The following is a 16,885-nucleotide window of genomic DNA, read 5'->3' as shown; positions in this document are numbered from 1 at the left end:
CTAGTTTGCCATCTTGCTCCCATTTTCACAAATCACCATATTATAGCACAGGCATTATCAGCAATCCTAGAGAGTTTTACCGTACATTTTTGTTTCTAAGAATTCAAGAGTAAAATAATTATTCACTATTGGGGCCGTGCCTGTGGCTCAATGAGTAGGGCACCAGCCCCATATACCAAGGTTGGCAGGTTCGAACCTGGTCCCCTCCAAACTGCAACAAAAAATAGCCGGGTGTTGTGGCGGGAGCCTGTAGTCCCAGCTACTCAGGAGGCTGAGGTAAGAGAATTGCCTAAGCCCAAGAGCTGGAGGTTGCTGTGAGCTGTGCTGATACAGTACTCTACAGAGGATAACAAAGTGAGACTCTGTCTCTAAAATAAATAAATATTATTCACTATTTAGAAATATTGTGAATATGTCTAACATGATCAAAGGAAAATGAAGGTGAGAAATAAATTAAAATGTCCTTCCCACATGTATAATTTATAAGGAAGCTGATGGAGGAGTTTATATCATAAAGCCACCAAACTTTCTTGAGAATTATAATGTTTCTGCTTCACAAAATTCTGAAAGTCCAACCATTGGTCTTCAGCATTGTTATTGTTTTGTTTGTTTGTTTTAAGAAACACATGGGATGCTATATAGTGGTCGTGTCCATTGTTTCAAAAACTTAAAATATGGGTCCCTAAGAAATGGCCCAAGAGCAAATGATCCTGAAATGTATATGTGAACATCTGTGCAAAAGAAACAAGAAATGTTTTGATGACCATTTGATACCAATGATGGTCTTCACCATTGATAAACTGAATAATAATATCTAAATAATGGAAATCTGTAATCTTGTTGGTAGACGTAGCTTGTCAATTATCATAAAATCAGAATTACAGGTTTTATACAGAAAAGCAATTCTGTATAAAATATAGGGCACCAAGAAATATATTCAATACACAAAGGAATTCCTGAAAGATATTATCCTCATGTTTTTAGTTTATGTTTAACAAATGGAAAACTGGGGCAGTGCCTGTGGCTCAAAGAGTAGGGCGCCAGCCCCATATACCAGAAGTGGCCTGTTCAAACCTGACCCCAGCCAAAAACTACAAAAAAAAAAAAATAGAAAACCGAATCAGAAAGAGTTGCTTCTCCTAGATACCTACACATTTTTGTATGTGAAGAGAAGCATAGATCTTGTAAATTAATTGCTTAAGCCTTTCTGTATTTATTTGTCAGTATCAAAAAAAGCTATGTTTTATATCTAAAGTTCAGATTTGTTATTTTACATTGTAAAAGACATAAATTTGTCATTTTTTTTCCATTTAAAAAAATTTCAGACTATTAAGGAGGTACAAATGATTTAATTACATAGAAACCTTTTGCGATGGTTAATTTCGGGCATTTACTGTGTCCATGGCCTGAACAGTGTTCATTGTACCCAGCAGGTATGTTTTTACCCTCATCCTCTTCCCCACTCCTCCTTTATTGATTTCCTATGGCCTTTACATCTCGTTCTGCGCTTTTTAATTAGTTCAGTTTAAAAGGATAAATTTACGCCATGTTTTGGACATATACAACTTCAGATTTAATCACAGAACAACAAAAAAACCCCACTTTCAGATGTGGATTAAGAGAAAGCATTACATGTTACTTAAATTAGTTGTGAAAAACTCATGGGGATTGAATTCAAGCTCTAAAAACCTAGTATTAAATTAAACACCCAGTGACCTCTTATGTTCCTTCAACCAAGCTGACAAGTCCTAACCGGCATTTGCTTCACATGTTACACCAGGGCAGGCACTGAAATGTTTGGTCCCTGGGAAGGGGCTGTGGTGGAGCCCGTGTTGTCTGTCTAGCAGCGGCAGGTGTAGGTGTGTGAGGAGAAGATGGAGACAGGGGCTCGGCTATGGGCCTGTGTGAGCATGTTCTGTAGAACAGCAGGAGAGAAAAGTGAGCGAGAGGAATGCTGCTTTTTATCCCTTTTATAGAGCTCATGAGGGGAAGATGAGGTAGAGTAGTTAGGTTAAAGGGCATACACAATCAGTGCCTAAAATGTTATTTTAAAATGCAATTCAGATGAACAAATTAATATCAAGTATGTGCTACACAATGTAAGGTGGTTTTGAAAGGCTATAATGGGAAGAGGTAGATTCTGGACAACATTAGGGGCTAGAACAAAATGTACACATTATACTTTGGGTGACAATGTGTATCTTACTGTAAGTGGTTAGGATACTGATCATACAAATAGACTGTAGGAAGGATGAACCTGCTGTGATATTCAAGAGGGTAATGCAGCCCATGAGGGACAGGTGAACACTTACAACAAATGTTAAATGTTAAATGATGAAGCTAGCCCTCTCGATAGCATAATATACGGCAGAATGATGTATAGCATTTTCTGCATGTGCTTAGCCTTTTATATTGGCGGTCCATGAAGAGATACCAAAAACTATGGTAATAACTGATAATAATAGATAGCTACTCTTAAAAGAGCAAATAATCCAGGGAATACACAAGGCTCTGGACATGCATTATTTATGTTTCATCTTCTCAAGACAACCCACTTTAGAAATGAGAAAACAGAAATGCAAACAGATAATCTGTCTTGGTTAGGAGCAGAAAAGGGAGTTATAGCCACATTCATAGGCCTTCACTTTTAATGAAATATTTTATTTGAACTACATCAGAGTTACTTGACACCAATAAAACAATATTTTTTCAATAGTTTTTATATCCTTAGACGATCAGAAATTTACATGGAAGAAGGAACGACTGTAATATGTGTGCTTAGGGATAGAGAGATTTTATTTCTCTATGCTCTCAGGCAGATCATCACAGGACAAGGGAAATATTAATATTAACACAGAGCCCTTCCCTTCCAGAGCCTATATGGAACCACCAGAAATTCCCTGCTGGGTCTTTCCATTTCCTAGGTCTACCGGACCCTTTAAATAGTATATTGTTTTCATACTCAATTCTCTTGTTTTGTAGGTAGGAGAAATTACTGAAAGCTCTTGAGAATCCTGAGAAATGAGCGGGACACACACCAGGGAGCAAAGAAAGCCTCTGGTCCTGGACAGCTGTAATGGATTAAGGAAATGACAGGGTAGACAAGGCGGGGAATCCCTGGAAAAAATTCTGTGGATGCCATGAATGCAAGGACTTACTGAAGATGAATGTCAGTATGTGGTGTGGCGATTGGGACTATTTTAAAACGATGTCCAGGTGTTTTTGATGACCAGCCATGTTTAGAAGCCACTGTCTTCTCTACTTGAGAAAGTCAAAGAAGTACACGAAGCTTTAACTCATAAATTAAACCTTAACAAATAATTGCAACAGTGCTCAACCTTACCTGCACATTATAATCATCTCGGTGATGATTAATTAAAAAATTTAAATAGAAATAAAAAGTGATATTTTAAAAAGCCACAACTGTTCTAGGTGTTTTGATTTCACAGTTCTGAGCAGGGGACCCAAGCAGCAACTTTTTTTTATTTTACTTTTTTTTTGAGACAGAGTCTCTCTATGTCACCCTTGGTAGAGTGCTGTGGTGTCATAGCTCACAGCAACCTTAAACTCTTGGGCTCAAGCAATGCTCTTGTCTCAGCCTCCCTGGTAGCTGGGACTACAGGCACCTGCCACAACATCCTGCTATTTTTAGACGGGGTCTGGCTCTTGCTGAGGCTGGTCTCAAACTCCTGAGCTTACTATTTTAAAACTTCCCAGGTGATTCTAATAGGACCCAGGTGAATAAAACTCATTTTACTCAACGAACAAAGTGAAATAGGATAAATGCCACCTTATGCCAAGAGACTCTGGGTGAGACTCTGTCTCAAAAACAAACAAACAAACAAACAAATCCCATTAATTTATGATGCAAAACACAGATTAGTAGCAAAGTTTAACTTCATGTTGCAAAGTTACTCACATACCTTCATGCAAGGGAAAAGCAAATTTTAAAAAATGTGTGCATGCTTGTAGTTTAACATAGTAAAATCACACACAGACATTATGGACATCCTGTGTGTGTGTGTGTGTGTGTGTGTGTGTGTGTGTGTGTGTGTGTGTGTGGAGTGATAGAGAGAAAGAAGTGGTTTTCAGCCCAGGTGCCATGTGGGGATCTTATGTGCTCCATGAAAATTATTAAAAGATTATTAACAAAATTATTATTATTATTATTATTGAGACAGGCTCACTATGTCTCCCTCAGTAGAATGCTGTGCTGTCACAGCTCACAGCACCCTCAAACACTTGGGCTTAAGCAATTCTCTTGTCTCAGCCTCCAAAGTAGCTGGGACTACAGGTGCCCACCACAACACTTGGCTATTTTTTTTTTGTTGCAGTTGCCGTTGTTTGGCAGGCCCAGGCCGGGTTCGAACCCACCAGCCCTGGTGTATGTGGCCAGTGCCCTAGCCACTGAGCTACAGGTGCCAAGCCAATAAAATTATTTTCAAAAGAAGTTCAGAACATTCTTTTCTTTTTACTCTTTTTTGTTTGATTAATATAATTTAAATGTGCCATGGAAGCTTAACTATAGGTTCAAGAGTGCCATGAAATAAAAAGGTTGAAAAACACTGATAATTTAAACTATTTTAAATTGCACATGGACTTTATCTTCACCCTGTGTGTGTGTGTATACAGAGAGACAGAGAGATTTTACCACTGAGGATTTTTTTTTTTTTTTTTTTTGTAGAGACAGAGTCTCACTGTACCGCCCTTGGGTAGAGTGCCGTGGCCTCACACGGCTCACAGCAACCTCTAACTCTTGGGCTTACGCGATTCTCTTGCCTCAGCCTCCCGAGCAGCTGGGACTACAGGCGCCCGCCACAACGCCCGGCTATTTTTTTGTTGCAGTTTGGCCGGGGCTGGGTTTGAACCCGCCACCCTCGGCATATGGGGCCGGCGCCCTACTCACTGAGCCACAGGCGCCGCCCAGGATTTTTTTTTTTTTGAGACAGAGTCTCACTATGTCATCCTGGGTAGAGTGTCACAGCTCACAGCAACCTCAGACTCTTGGGCTCAAGTGATCCTCTTGCCTCAGCCTCCCAAGTAGTTGGGACTACAGGTGCCCACCACAATGCCTGGCTATTTTTGTTTATAGTTGTCATTTGAACCCGCCAGCTCCGGTGTATGCAGCTGGCACCCTAGCCGCTGAGCTATAGGTGCCAAGCCTATAGAGGATTTTTTTTAACTTTAATTTCAAAAGCTATACAGGAATTGAATTGTAGTGTTTTCACATGAAATAATGTATTTTGTTGCTTCTTATTATCATTCAACATCTAGGCTACCTTGTTTTGGGATTAGTTACTTCACAATGTTGTCAACCATATGTAACTGACACCGGGTAAGGTCTTTCTATAAAAAACATGTAAAGAACACATCAAGCTCCCAATACACACCCAGCGATCTTAAAAATATCACGTAGGAAAGACAGCATTTAAGTAATTTTAACTTCTCAAATTCTGCATCTGCAAAAATCATTCATGCCAGGAACCAAGGGACCAGTTAGGAGTCGGAGGCATGTCTGCCCTTGTCAGTGCCTCACCTTGCCCTAAGGATCAGGTCTGAGGGCAGGAGTGCATGGTTCTATTTTTTTGCAGCTTCCTTTGATATTATTCATTTTGATGAGGGACACTAGGATGGGGATGTTGGTTTCTACCCTTCTCAAGGACTTCCCTCTCTCATTTCAGAATGAGAATAAAAAGATTATTGTTTGACACATGCACGAAGTAAAAAACCAGTAAGAAAGAAATGAAAAGGAAGCTCTCTACACTATGCAGAAATCAAGAGCTCTATCACAATGTGATTAAAAAAAAAAAAAAAAAAGTTTCATCCTGAAAGGCAAGGCTTTCACTACAGGAAGCCGAGTGATGACATGAATCCATGGGCCCAGTGTGGCGAGGCTCAAAGCTTTAGTTCTCTCGGGTTTACCAGACGTCACTGGGATGATGTCCAAGCGAGGGGCAGTTAAAGTAAAGCTTTTGAAATCAAGATCTGGATTTGCATCCTGGTCCCAACACTTAACAGAGCAACACTGCACATTATTTAGCACTCTGTGAATCGTGATTGTTCACAGAAGAACACAAACAGCTCCTACGTCAGAGGCTTATCTGAAGGTTTACACATAATAAACTGTGTTAACAGGCCAGTCCCTAATATGTATGATTTGAAGTCTCCACAAGGCACGATGCCCGTTACAGCAGGAGACACGTCTTATCAATGACTCTACAACATCATCAGTCCAGAATGAACAGAGACAAGAACATTCTCATTTCTATGCCTGTGTCTTAGAAAAAAATGTAAAATAAAGAGTAAAAGTAGCTATGATATGCATTTAATGCAGGCCTTGTTCTTTGGATGATATTAAAGAAATATCGGAACAAGTCTCCTTTCAAATCATGGAAGCATACATTGTTTTCAAGTTTGAATTCCTAAGAAAGGTATTATTGGGAGATAAATCTAAACACTGCAATGCAATCAGGCAAAGCAACATGCAGAGAACGATCCAAAACTAAGGGAGTCTGTAACTTCATTCACCACCGAGCACCTTCCGTATGCCAGGTGCTGGGAGATGGCTGGTGAAGAAGATGGATGTGTTCCTGACACACGCTGCCCAAGGAGAGGAGGGGAATGTGGTGACACAGCACAGTACAGAGAATGTACCACGAGGGCGTTTATCCCACAGAGTCTGTGGAGGGGTTTGCGTCAGGGAATGCTGCCTGGGTGAGATGAGATAGGAGAGGACCCTTAAAGAGGAGCAGAGCTTTGCCCGGTGAAGGTTAATGAGATGGCATTCCATAGCTTGAAAGATGGACCAAAGACAAACCTCAAAGTTGTTTAGACTAAACCAAGAAAAGATTATGGTAAAAAGATAGAAGGCAAGTGCCTGTGGCTCAAAGGAGTAGGGTGCCGGCCCCATAGGCTGGAGGTGGCAGGTTCAAACCCAGCCCCGGCCAAAAACTGCAAAAAAAAAAAAAAGATAGAAGGCAAGACATTTATACTAAAGCTGAGTTTTATTTAAGACACTTCATTTTATTAGAAAATCTTAAATCCAGTCTTTTAAAGTCAATTTCTGAATAATTTAGAGGTATGTTTTTTAAAATACAAACATGATCTTATGATTTCAAAGAATATATATTAGAGTTAAATCTTATTCTTGATTTTTTTAAATAATGCTGTCACCTGTTCAATGTTACTTTGCTTTGGGAAAATTGTCAACACAAGGAAATTAGGCTCTTTGATAGCAAATGAAAGATACTCCAGAACAACTGTGTAAGAATTTTGTTTTAATTTTCTTCTCCATTGCAATCTCAAAGCATAAAAGAAAAAAATGCAAATGCGATGTGTTTAAAAAATATCTTTTAAAGGTATTACTAATTCTTATTATCTTATTACGGATGTTTTTAACCATCTTTTATCTTGCTATACTATTTGGTCTATCACCCTCCAATCCAAAATTTCATGTTAGCAAAAAGCAAAAACATCCTGAAAGAAGTGTCGGAAATGATCAAATGCCTTCCACTGCTTTGCTTATGACGTACCTAACTAAGGACTAGATTTGTGGCTTTTTGTTCAATAGGCTTTAACACTGAACTCACTTTGCATATTCATTAAATATACAAAATAACATAAGCAAGGAAGAAAATGTTCAGTAGAGAGGAACAGTTTGTTAAAGAACAAAATAGAAAACAATACACTGTATATTTAATGTTTTATTATTCTTTCTAATAGACTATACACTCTATAAAAGCAGAGAGATGTGACCAAGGCATCCAAGTTTCCCACACACTGCCTGGAATGTATTCCATGAAATCTATGTTGAAAGAGTCAATAAATAAAGAAATGAATGAATGACAAAAGTATACAAAAATTATTTGTAGGTAAAAATATAAAGATATGTAAATTAGCAAGAAATGCATATAGAGATTCCTACCTTGGACAGCACGGTGACAACAATTTGGCAGCTTCAGTTAATTAATTATCATTTCTAGCATTCGGCTATGAGGGTGTGGTAAAGGAGCTTCTGAGTATTTTGTTCCTGGGCCATTGAAAAAGTCACTGTGGCCAAGGACAAAGTTAAACCAGCTATGATGTCAGGATCAAAAATCAGCATAGGCGAAAATAAAGCTGATTTGATTCACTGGCTGCAGAGAACAAAAAGTGGGACCGGTGAGCAGAACAGGTTGCTTCTGCAAGCTTTGTTTAATTTCATGAATTGGACATTCTGTAGCATAAGAAGAATTGGCCCCCACGTTTTAAGCCACATATATTACCACTCATGTTATTAAGTCTAAAGTATACAATGACTTTTCATTTTCTTTCTTTTTTTTTTTTTTTTTGAGACAGAGTCTCACTATGTTGCCCTCAGTAGAGTGCTATGGCGTCACAGCTCACAGCAACCTTAAACTCTTGGGCTTAAGTGATTCTCTTGCTCAGCCTCCCAAGTAGCTGGGACTACAGGCGCCCGCCACAATGCCCAGCTTATTTTTTGTTGCAGTCAAATGACTTGGCCTGGTTAGGTTCGAACCCTCCAGCCTCAGTGTATGTGACTGGCTCTGTAACCACTGTGCTATGGGTACCGAGCCTGACTTTTCATTTTCATATTTAGTATTTTCAAAATCTTTAATCATGTGAAAATTTTCACCAATAGGCCTAAAAAGTATTATATTAAAATTATTCTAGTTCCCTTAAAATATTAGTGGAGATAGAGAGTAGAAGGATAGATACCAGAGGCGGGAAAGTGCAGTGGGGATAGCTAGGTGGAGGGGGATCGTTAACGGGTACAAAAATATACTCAGCAGTATTTCATAGCACAATAGGACAACTATAGTTAATAATTCATTATGTATTTCAAAATAAGTTATTTGGGAGTAGAATTGGGATGTTCCTAACACAAAAAAACGATAAGTTCTTGAGGTCATGGATCCCCCAGGACCATTCATGTTGTATGCTTATACCAAAGTAAATAATAAAATACTAGATCCCTGAGTGAAAGGAAATGAGTTGATACTTGCACTGCGGATTCAGGTTCATTCCAGCAAATATGACTCTGGAGTCAGAGAGAAGGACACGAAAGCAGCCATTTTCCTCACTGTTAAAGAGTTTATTTCAACTAGTTGCAGGCGCCCCTAACAACTTGATTAGCTTAACTGATTTGCCTGCATTAGCAAAGTCAGGTATCTTGAACTCTGAGTGTTTAGTACGTGGCCACAGATGATACAGTGAGGGCTAATACGGGAGTAATAAGGCAGCTTCAGAGGACAAGCACACCTTTAATTCACAAGTCTCTCTCTCTCTTTTTTTTTTTTTTTTTTTGCAGTTTTTGGCCAGGGCTGGGCTTGAACTCACCACCTCCATCATACAGAGCCAGCGCCCTACTCCTTTGAGCCACAGGCGCCACCCCACAAGTCTCTTTTACTTTTTCTTTTCTCATCTTATATACTTTTTCCAAATGTTGTTGTAGAAAGCATAATCACTGTCATTCAAAAGTGAAATGAAAACCAATGATTTCTGGAGGTAGAAGAAAACACTCTTTTGAGGACTTGCTCAAACACAAACCACGATGGAAGCACAAAACAGTTATGCCGGGTGGATCAGGGCAAGCGGTCTGAGGTTTCTTTACAGTACTTCTGATCTATAGAGATTTCACAAGACTCTCCCCTTCAATTGCCTTTTTTAAACTTCTTATTCCCGACAAACCAAGAAGCTGAACAAGACGTGAGAGAAATTGTAATACTTTCGTCTGCCGTTGGGCCGGAGGCCTTTCCTTTATTAATATTTTCTAATATTGTATTTTATGGACATAATACCCTCCAATTTACTGAGACCCTTCACATACATGCACACATATTACATTTCCTATGAACCTTGAGGAAAATATCATATATAGAGTTATCTGTGGGAGATTTGTTGGAAGACCTCCTGCGTATACCACAACCTCCAGGTTCTCCAGTCCCGTGGCACTCGGCCCTGCAGAACCCATGGTTACAAAACACTGGACTTCCATGTCCAAGGACTACCACTTCCTGTGAATATGATATTTTCCATTTTCAGTTGGTTGAATCTGTAGATGAACAACCTGAGTATACAGAGAGCCTACTGTATGTGCACGCACCTGCACTTGTGTGTATAAAATACTGTAAATGTGAAGTTAATTAAGAAGATGAAAAACCTAAAGCTTAAAGAGCTCTGCATGGGACTATCTGAAGTTACAAGACTTATAAATAACAGAGAACGCTCAGTCTGGAGATTCTAAAATTCATTAGTTTTTCTATTATACCATAGGAAATGTGTATATTTTTACATAGATTCCAAAAATGTCATTTATTAACCTACTTGTTACCACTCTTCAATGTAAGTCATAATTTTTTTTTTTTTTTTTGAGGCACAGTCTGACTGTGTCATCCTGGGTAGAGGGCTGTGTCATCACAGCTCCTAGCAACCTCAGTCTCCTAAGCTCAAGCCATCTTCCTGCCTCAGCCTCCCAAGTAGCTGAGACTACAGGTGTCTGCCACAGTGCCTGGCTATTTTTTCTATCTTTAGTAGAGACGGGGGTCTTGATCTTGCTCAGACTGGTCTTGAACTCCTGTCTTCAAATGATCCTCCCTCTTCAGTCTACCAGAGTGCTAGGATTACAGGCGTGAGCCACCACACCTGCCCCATAATTAGTAATCTGGTGAATAATAAATTTCAACCACTTAACAATGCATAGAAAATGCTCTAAAACCCAAAACTGAGTTTGTGAGCAGCCATTTACCTCACTGCAATTAAATTCTGAGCCATTTTGATGGATTTAGTTTGGCAACACTCACCTCTTTCTGACGGTACTTAATAGCCAATTTTAGTCTTGCAAGATCGTTTCCACTTTGTTCTTCTATCAGACTATTGTCATCCCGATAATTAAGAATGATTTCCAGTTCCCTGGAGCTCCTCGTCTGATCCAGTAGGTCCTTGGCAAATTGTTTGCACTGTCTCGACAGCTCCTCATACTCTGATTTGAATTCATTTTCCACCTTGCTCAGTTCCTGAAGCTCCCAACTTAACTGAAAGGCTGTAAGAAAAGGGTCTTCGCTTGACAGTGCAATGAGGGAGGGACTGGCCAAGGCCTTGTAGATGTTGAGTCTGGAGCGCGAGTGACGGAGGCTGTCCACATCTGAGCTGGACACGCATTCCACGCAGTTACACCGAACCTCGTGGGGTCGGGGCACTGAGACTCCTTTCTGAACCAGAAGTTTTATTATCTCATAATTATTTGTGTGTGCTGCCAAAATGATTGGTGTAATGTCTGGAGTAAATTCAGAGAACTGCTTATCAAGGAGTATGGGAGGGACCTAGAAAAAAGAAGAAAGCAGAGGTGATGAGTATTCATTCATTTACTCCAGCCTGCGAATTTCAAAAAGCATGTTATAGACATGAGGACAGGGTTCATAAATCCTTCCCAGGTTTATTTGTTTTCTTTGTTTTGCAGGAGAGATATGACAAAAAAAAAAAAAAAAGACAAGACAAAATTAGAGAAAAAGTAACTTTCCAGTATAATGGCATATCATTCTTTCTTTAATCTGAATTATGTCATTTTGTGAAATCTTGAAGTGGATGGCGCCCTTTACTTGCTAAAAGCCTTTCTTGCTTTTAAATAAGCCCAATTTATTTTCTAATTGACAATTTTTGCATGTCTTTCTCAGAGATGTTGACTCTAAATATTCAAGGAATACACTCCAGAGTAGTTAATGACTTGTGCTAAACCTAAGCCCCTTTCGTACACTAGAAGTCTTTTAATTCGTCAGTCGGGCTTTTCATGTATTTATCTATTTGTTTGGACTGTGGTTCATCTCATGCTTTCCTGTCATTCTGGCAGCAGAAATAAGTGAGAGCCAGCCTTATATGTATTTTCCTCTAACTCTTTCTGGCATATTTTCCAGATGACAAGCGCTTCTCTATTGCTAATGTTATTGTTTTATCAGAAATAAACAAACACTGAATCATGTCAGCAGTATGCATTCACACCAAATCAGGTCACCCGTGTGATTATGTGTGATTTCCTTCAGGTTCGACTCTGGGGATGGTAATGAACATCGCAACCACTATTTAGTAACATCTGCTGAGTGCGTGGACTCTCACCCTTTATTGTTCACATTTTATAGATGTGACCCCACAACGGGTAAGTGGAAGACCTGAGATTTGACCTATGACTTTCTCATTTTTTTTTAAATTATAGGATCAAGACAGGTTCATCTGTCTGATACCCACGCCTGCGTGAATGACACCGCTCCATGCTGCCTTATCACTTGTGGTTTACTATTTATTTTTTGCTGGTGCGAAGTCACAAAAGTATTTTGAAAGATAAAAACTGCATAGGACAAAAAAAGTGCATGTAGGAATAGCAGGAAAAAGGATGACGCGTACCACATTAAAATATGCTTTTGGAACATTTCCATCCACAAATATAATGCAGAAAAAAATGATGGCACATATCATCTTAAACTATGCTCCTGGAAACACATGAAGGAAACTTCAAATGGATCTATAAGAAAATGACCACATGGAGTAAAATGATATTGCTAAGGAAACTTCCATTGTACTACTTTTGAATATAGGTACAGTCGTTATATATGAATAATTAAACATGTTTTTTAATTCATCTGCCTGTTGAGAATATCCATTTGCTTTAAGAAAAGCAGTATAAAGATAAAAGGGATGACATTATCTATTTAAAAGGATATTTAAGAGATAGACAATCATTTCATACAGAAAATGGTAATAGACACTTTTCAAATGTGCTTATGAATACCAGAGGATCAAAATCGCCTGTTGAGCTAGCACTGTCTGTTAACTGGAATCAATGCACACTTCATTACTTCTTTCCTTTTAAAGGCAACGTTAATTAAAAATTAATTATATATTTATTACAGAGAGAAACATTTTGGAGATTTTTATCACATTACTTAGAACTGGCGTGTCAGCTTAAACTCATTAATTGGTAATTTCTGGAATTTTCTAGTTACTATTTCAGACCAGGAGTGACCAGAGGTAACTGACATAGTAGAATGTGAAAGCCCAGGTAAGTGGGGTACCATTGTGCTTTTTTTATGGTAGACCTTTAGGGAAAACAAAACAATATAAATAATTTACTGTAATAAATGCATATCTGTATGGCAGATATAATTCAAAGGAATTTTCTATTCAGTACAATTTCACAGTAGATTTCTACACTTTTTAAAACTTTTAAGTATTTAAAATTTATTAGCCACAAACTATATTTTTTTGCAGAATGTTACAGGAATTTTAATACGAAGGTAACATGATTAGGTTACATGGTTTGCCTTTCTAAGACAAAATTCAAGTTGAAAATTTTATTTAAAAAGTAAATATAATATGACCATACTGAAAAGCATATTTTTTTTTCCAGAGAAAGCCAGTGCAAAAGTATTAGAGAAAGACATGGTTAAATAATTTATTAAAATATGTGAGAATGTACCAAGAATAAATATTCTGTTTATCAGTTTGAATACACAATAAATCATCATGTATTATAAACTTTTTAAGATATGTGAACATATCTAATGTTATAAAGAACTTTATTATTTTTTTGTAACTATTTTTTTTTATTTTTATTGTTGGGGATTCATTGAGGGTACAATAAGCCAGGTTACACTGATTGCAATTGTTAGGTAAAGTCCCTCTTGCAATCAGGTCTTGCCCCCATAAAGTGTGACACACACCAAGGCCCCATCCCTTTCCCTCCGTCCCTCTTTCTGCTTCCCCCCCATAACCTTAATTGTCTTTAATTGCCCTCATATTAAAATTGAGTACATAGGATTCACGCTTCTCCATTCTTGTGATGCTTTACTAAGAATAATGTCTTCCACTTCCATCCAGCTTAATATGAAGGATGTAAAGTCTCCATTTTTTTTAATGGCTGAATAGTATTCCATGGTATATATATACCACAGCTTGTTAATCCATTCCTGGGTTGGTGGGCATTTAGGCTCTTTCCACATTTTGGCAACTGTAAATTGAGCTGCAATAAACAGTCTAGTACAAGTGTCCTTATGATAAAAAGATTTTTTTCCTTCTGGGTAGATGCCCAGTAATGGGATTGCAGGATCAAATGGGAGGTCTAGCTTGAGTGCTTTGAGGTTTCTCCAAACTTCCTTCCAGAAAGGTTGTACTAGTTTGCAGTCCCACCAGCAGTGTAAAAGTGTTCCCTTCTCTCCACATCCACGCCAGCATCTGCAGTTTTGAGATTTTGGTAATGTGGGCCATTCTCACTGGGGTGAGATGATATCTCAGGGTCATTTTGATGTGCATTTCTCTAATATATAGAGATGATGAACATTTTTTCATGTGTTTGTTAGCCATTCGTCTGTCATCTTTAGAGAAAGTTCTGTTCATGTCTCTTGCCCATTGATATATGGGATTGTTGGCTTTTTTCATGTGGATTAATTTGAGTTCTCTATAGATCCTAGTTATCAAGCTTTTGTCTGATTGAAAATATGCAATATCCTTTCTCATTGTGTAGGCTGTTTACTTGCTTTGGTTATTGTCTCCTTAGCTGTACAGAAGCTTTTCAGTTTAATGAAGTCCCATTTGTTTATTTTTGATGTTGTTGCAATTGCCATGGCAGTCTTCTTCATGAAGTCTTTCCCCAGGCCAATATCTTCCAGTGTTTTTCCTATGCTTTCTTTCAGGATTTTTATTGTTTCATGCCTTAAATTTAAGTCCTTTATCCATCTTGAATCAATTTTTGTGAGTGGGGAAAGGTGTGGGTCCAGTTTCAGTCTTTTACATGTAGACATCCAGTTCTCCCAACACCATTTATTGAATAGGGAGTCTTTCCCCCAAGGTATGTTCTTGTTTGGTTTATCGAAGATTAGGTGGTTGTAAAATGTTAGTTTCATTTCTTGCTTTTCAATTTGATTCCAAGTGTCTATGTCTCTGTTTTTGTGCCAGTACCCTGCTGTCTTGACCACTATGGCTTTGTAGTACAGACTAAAATCTGGTATGCTGATGCCCCCAGCTTTATTTTTATTACTAAGAAGTGCCTTAGCTATACGGGGTTTTTTCCGGTTCCATACAAAACGCAGAATCATTTTTTCCAAATCTTGAAAGTACGATGTTGGTATTTTGATAGGAATGGCATTGAATGGGTAGATTGCTTTGGGAAGTATAGACATTTTAACAATGTTGATTCTTCCCATCTATGACCATGGTATGTTCTTCCATTTGTTAATATCCTCTGCTATTTCTTTTCTGAGGATTTCATAGTTTTTTTATAGAGTTCCTTCACCTCCTTCGTTAGGTATATTCCTAGGTATTTCATTTTCTTTGAAACTATGGTGAAGGGAGTTGTGTCCTTAATTAGCTTCTCATCTTGACTGTTATTGGTATGTACAAAGGCTACTGACTTGTGGACATTGATTTTATATCCTGAAACATTACTGTATTGTTTGATGACTTCTAGGAGTCTTGTGGTTGAGTCTTTGGGGTTCTCTAAGCATAAGATCATGTCGTCAGCAAAGAGGGAGAGTTTGACCTCCTCTGCTCCCATTTGGATTCCCTTTATTTCCTTGTCTTGCCTAATGGTATTGCTAGAACTTCCAGCACTATGTTGAATAGTAAAGGTAACAGAGGACAACCTTGTCTGGTTCCAGTTCTAAGAGGAAAAGCTTTCAGTTTTACTCCATTCAGTAAAATATTGGTTGTGGGTTTGTCATAGATAGCTTCACTCAGTTTTAGAAATGTGCTACCTATGCCTATACTCTTCAGAGTTCTAATTAGAAAAGGATGCTGGATTTTATCAAATGCTTTTTCTGCATCTATTGAGAGGATCATGTGATCTTTATTTTTGCCTCTGTTAATATGGTGGATAACTTTTATGGACTTGCATATGTTAAACCAGCCTTGCATCCCTGGGATGAAGCCTACTTGATCATGATGAATGACTTTTTTGATAATAAGCTGTAATCTATTGGCTAGGATTTTGTTGAGAATTTTTGCATCTATATTCATGAGTGAGATTGGTCTGAAATTCTCCTTTTTGTTTGGGTCTTTTCCTGGTTTTGGTATCAGGGTGATGTTTGCTTCATAGAATGTGTTGGGGAAGATTCCTTCTTCCTCAATTTTTTGGAATAATTTCTGCAGTACAGGAATAAGCTCTTTCTGGAAGGTTTGATAGAATTCTGGAGTGAATCCATCTGGACCAGGGCATTTTTTGGTTGGAAGACTTTTTATTGTTTCTTTGATCTCAGTGCTTGAAATTGGTCTGTTCAGGAGCTCGGTTTCTTCCTGGCTAAGTCTAGGGAGAGGGTGTGATTCCGAACATTGATCCATTTCCTTCACATTGTGAAATTTCTGGGCATAGAGTTTCTGCTAGTATTCAGAGATGATCTCTTGTATCTCTGTGGGATCAGTTGTTATTTCCCCCTTATCATTTCTGATTGAGGTTACTAGAGATTTTACTTTTCTATTCCTCATTAGTCTGGCCAAAGGTTTATCTATTTTATTTATTTTTTCAAAAAACCAACTCCTTGTTTCATTAATTTTCTGAATGATTCTTTTGTTTTCAATTTCATTGATCTCTGATTTGATTTTGGATATTTCTTTTCTTCTATTGAGTTTAGGCTTAGATTGTTCTTCTTTTTCCAATTCCATAAGATCTCTTGTGAGATTGTTGATGCGCTCTCTTTCTGTTTTTCAAATGTAGGCATCTAAAGCGATAAATTTTCCTCTCAAAACTGCTTTTGCAGTATCCCACAGGTTTTGGTAGCTTGTGCCTTCATTGTTGTTATGCTCAAGGAAGTTAATGATTTCCTGTTTTATTTCTTCCTGCACCCATCTGTTATTCAACAGAAGATTGTTAAAAAATAAAAACAAACAAACAAACAAACAAACAAAA

The 16,885-nt window shown here is 38.1% G+C and overlaps 1 protein-coding gene across 1 annotated transcript in view; it reads right to left on the bottom strand.

Moving 5' to 3' along the window:
- The window catches only part of TRPC4 (transient receptor potential cation channel subfamily C member 4), a 250,889-nt gene that overhangs the window by 100,351 nt on the left and 133,653 nt on the right, over nucleotides 1-16,885 (bottom strand). The window contains exon 3 of the mRNA XM_053563930.1: nucleotides 10,803-11,321. Within this exon, the coding sequence (XP_053419905.1) occupies nucleotides 10,803-11,321 (519 nt within the window). The remainder of the gene's footprint in view (nucleotides 1-10,802; nucleotides 11,322-16,885) is intronic.

Source organism: Nycticebus coucang, chromosome 15 (assembly GCF_027406575.1).
Source record: "Nycticebus coucang isolate mNycCou1 chromosome 15, mNycCou1.pri, whole genome shotgun sequence".
NCBI lineage: Eukaryota > Metazoa > Chordata > Mammalia > Primates > Lorisidae > Nycticebus > Nycticebus coucang.
Note: the sequence above shows the minus strand (reverse complement) of the source record. Positions and strands in the feature narration are given on the sequence as shown.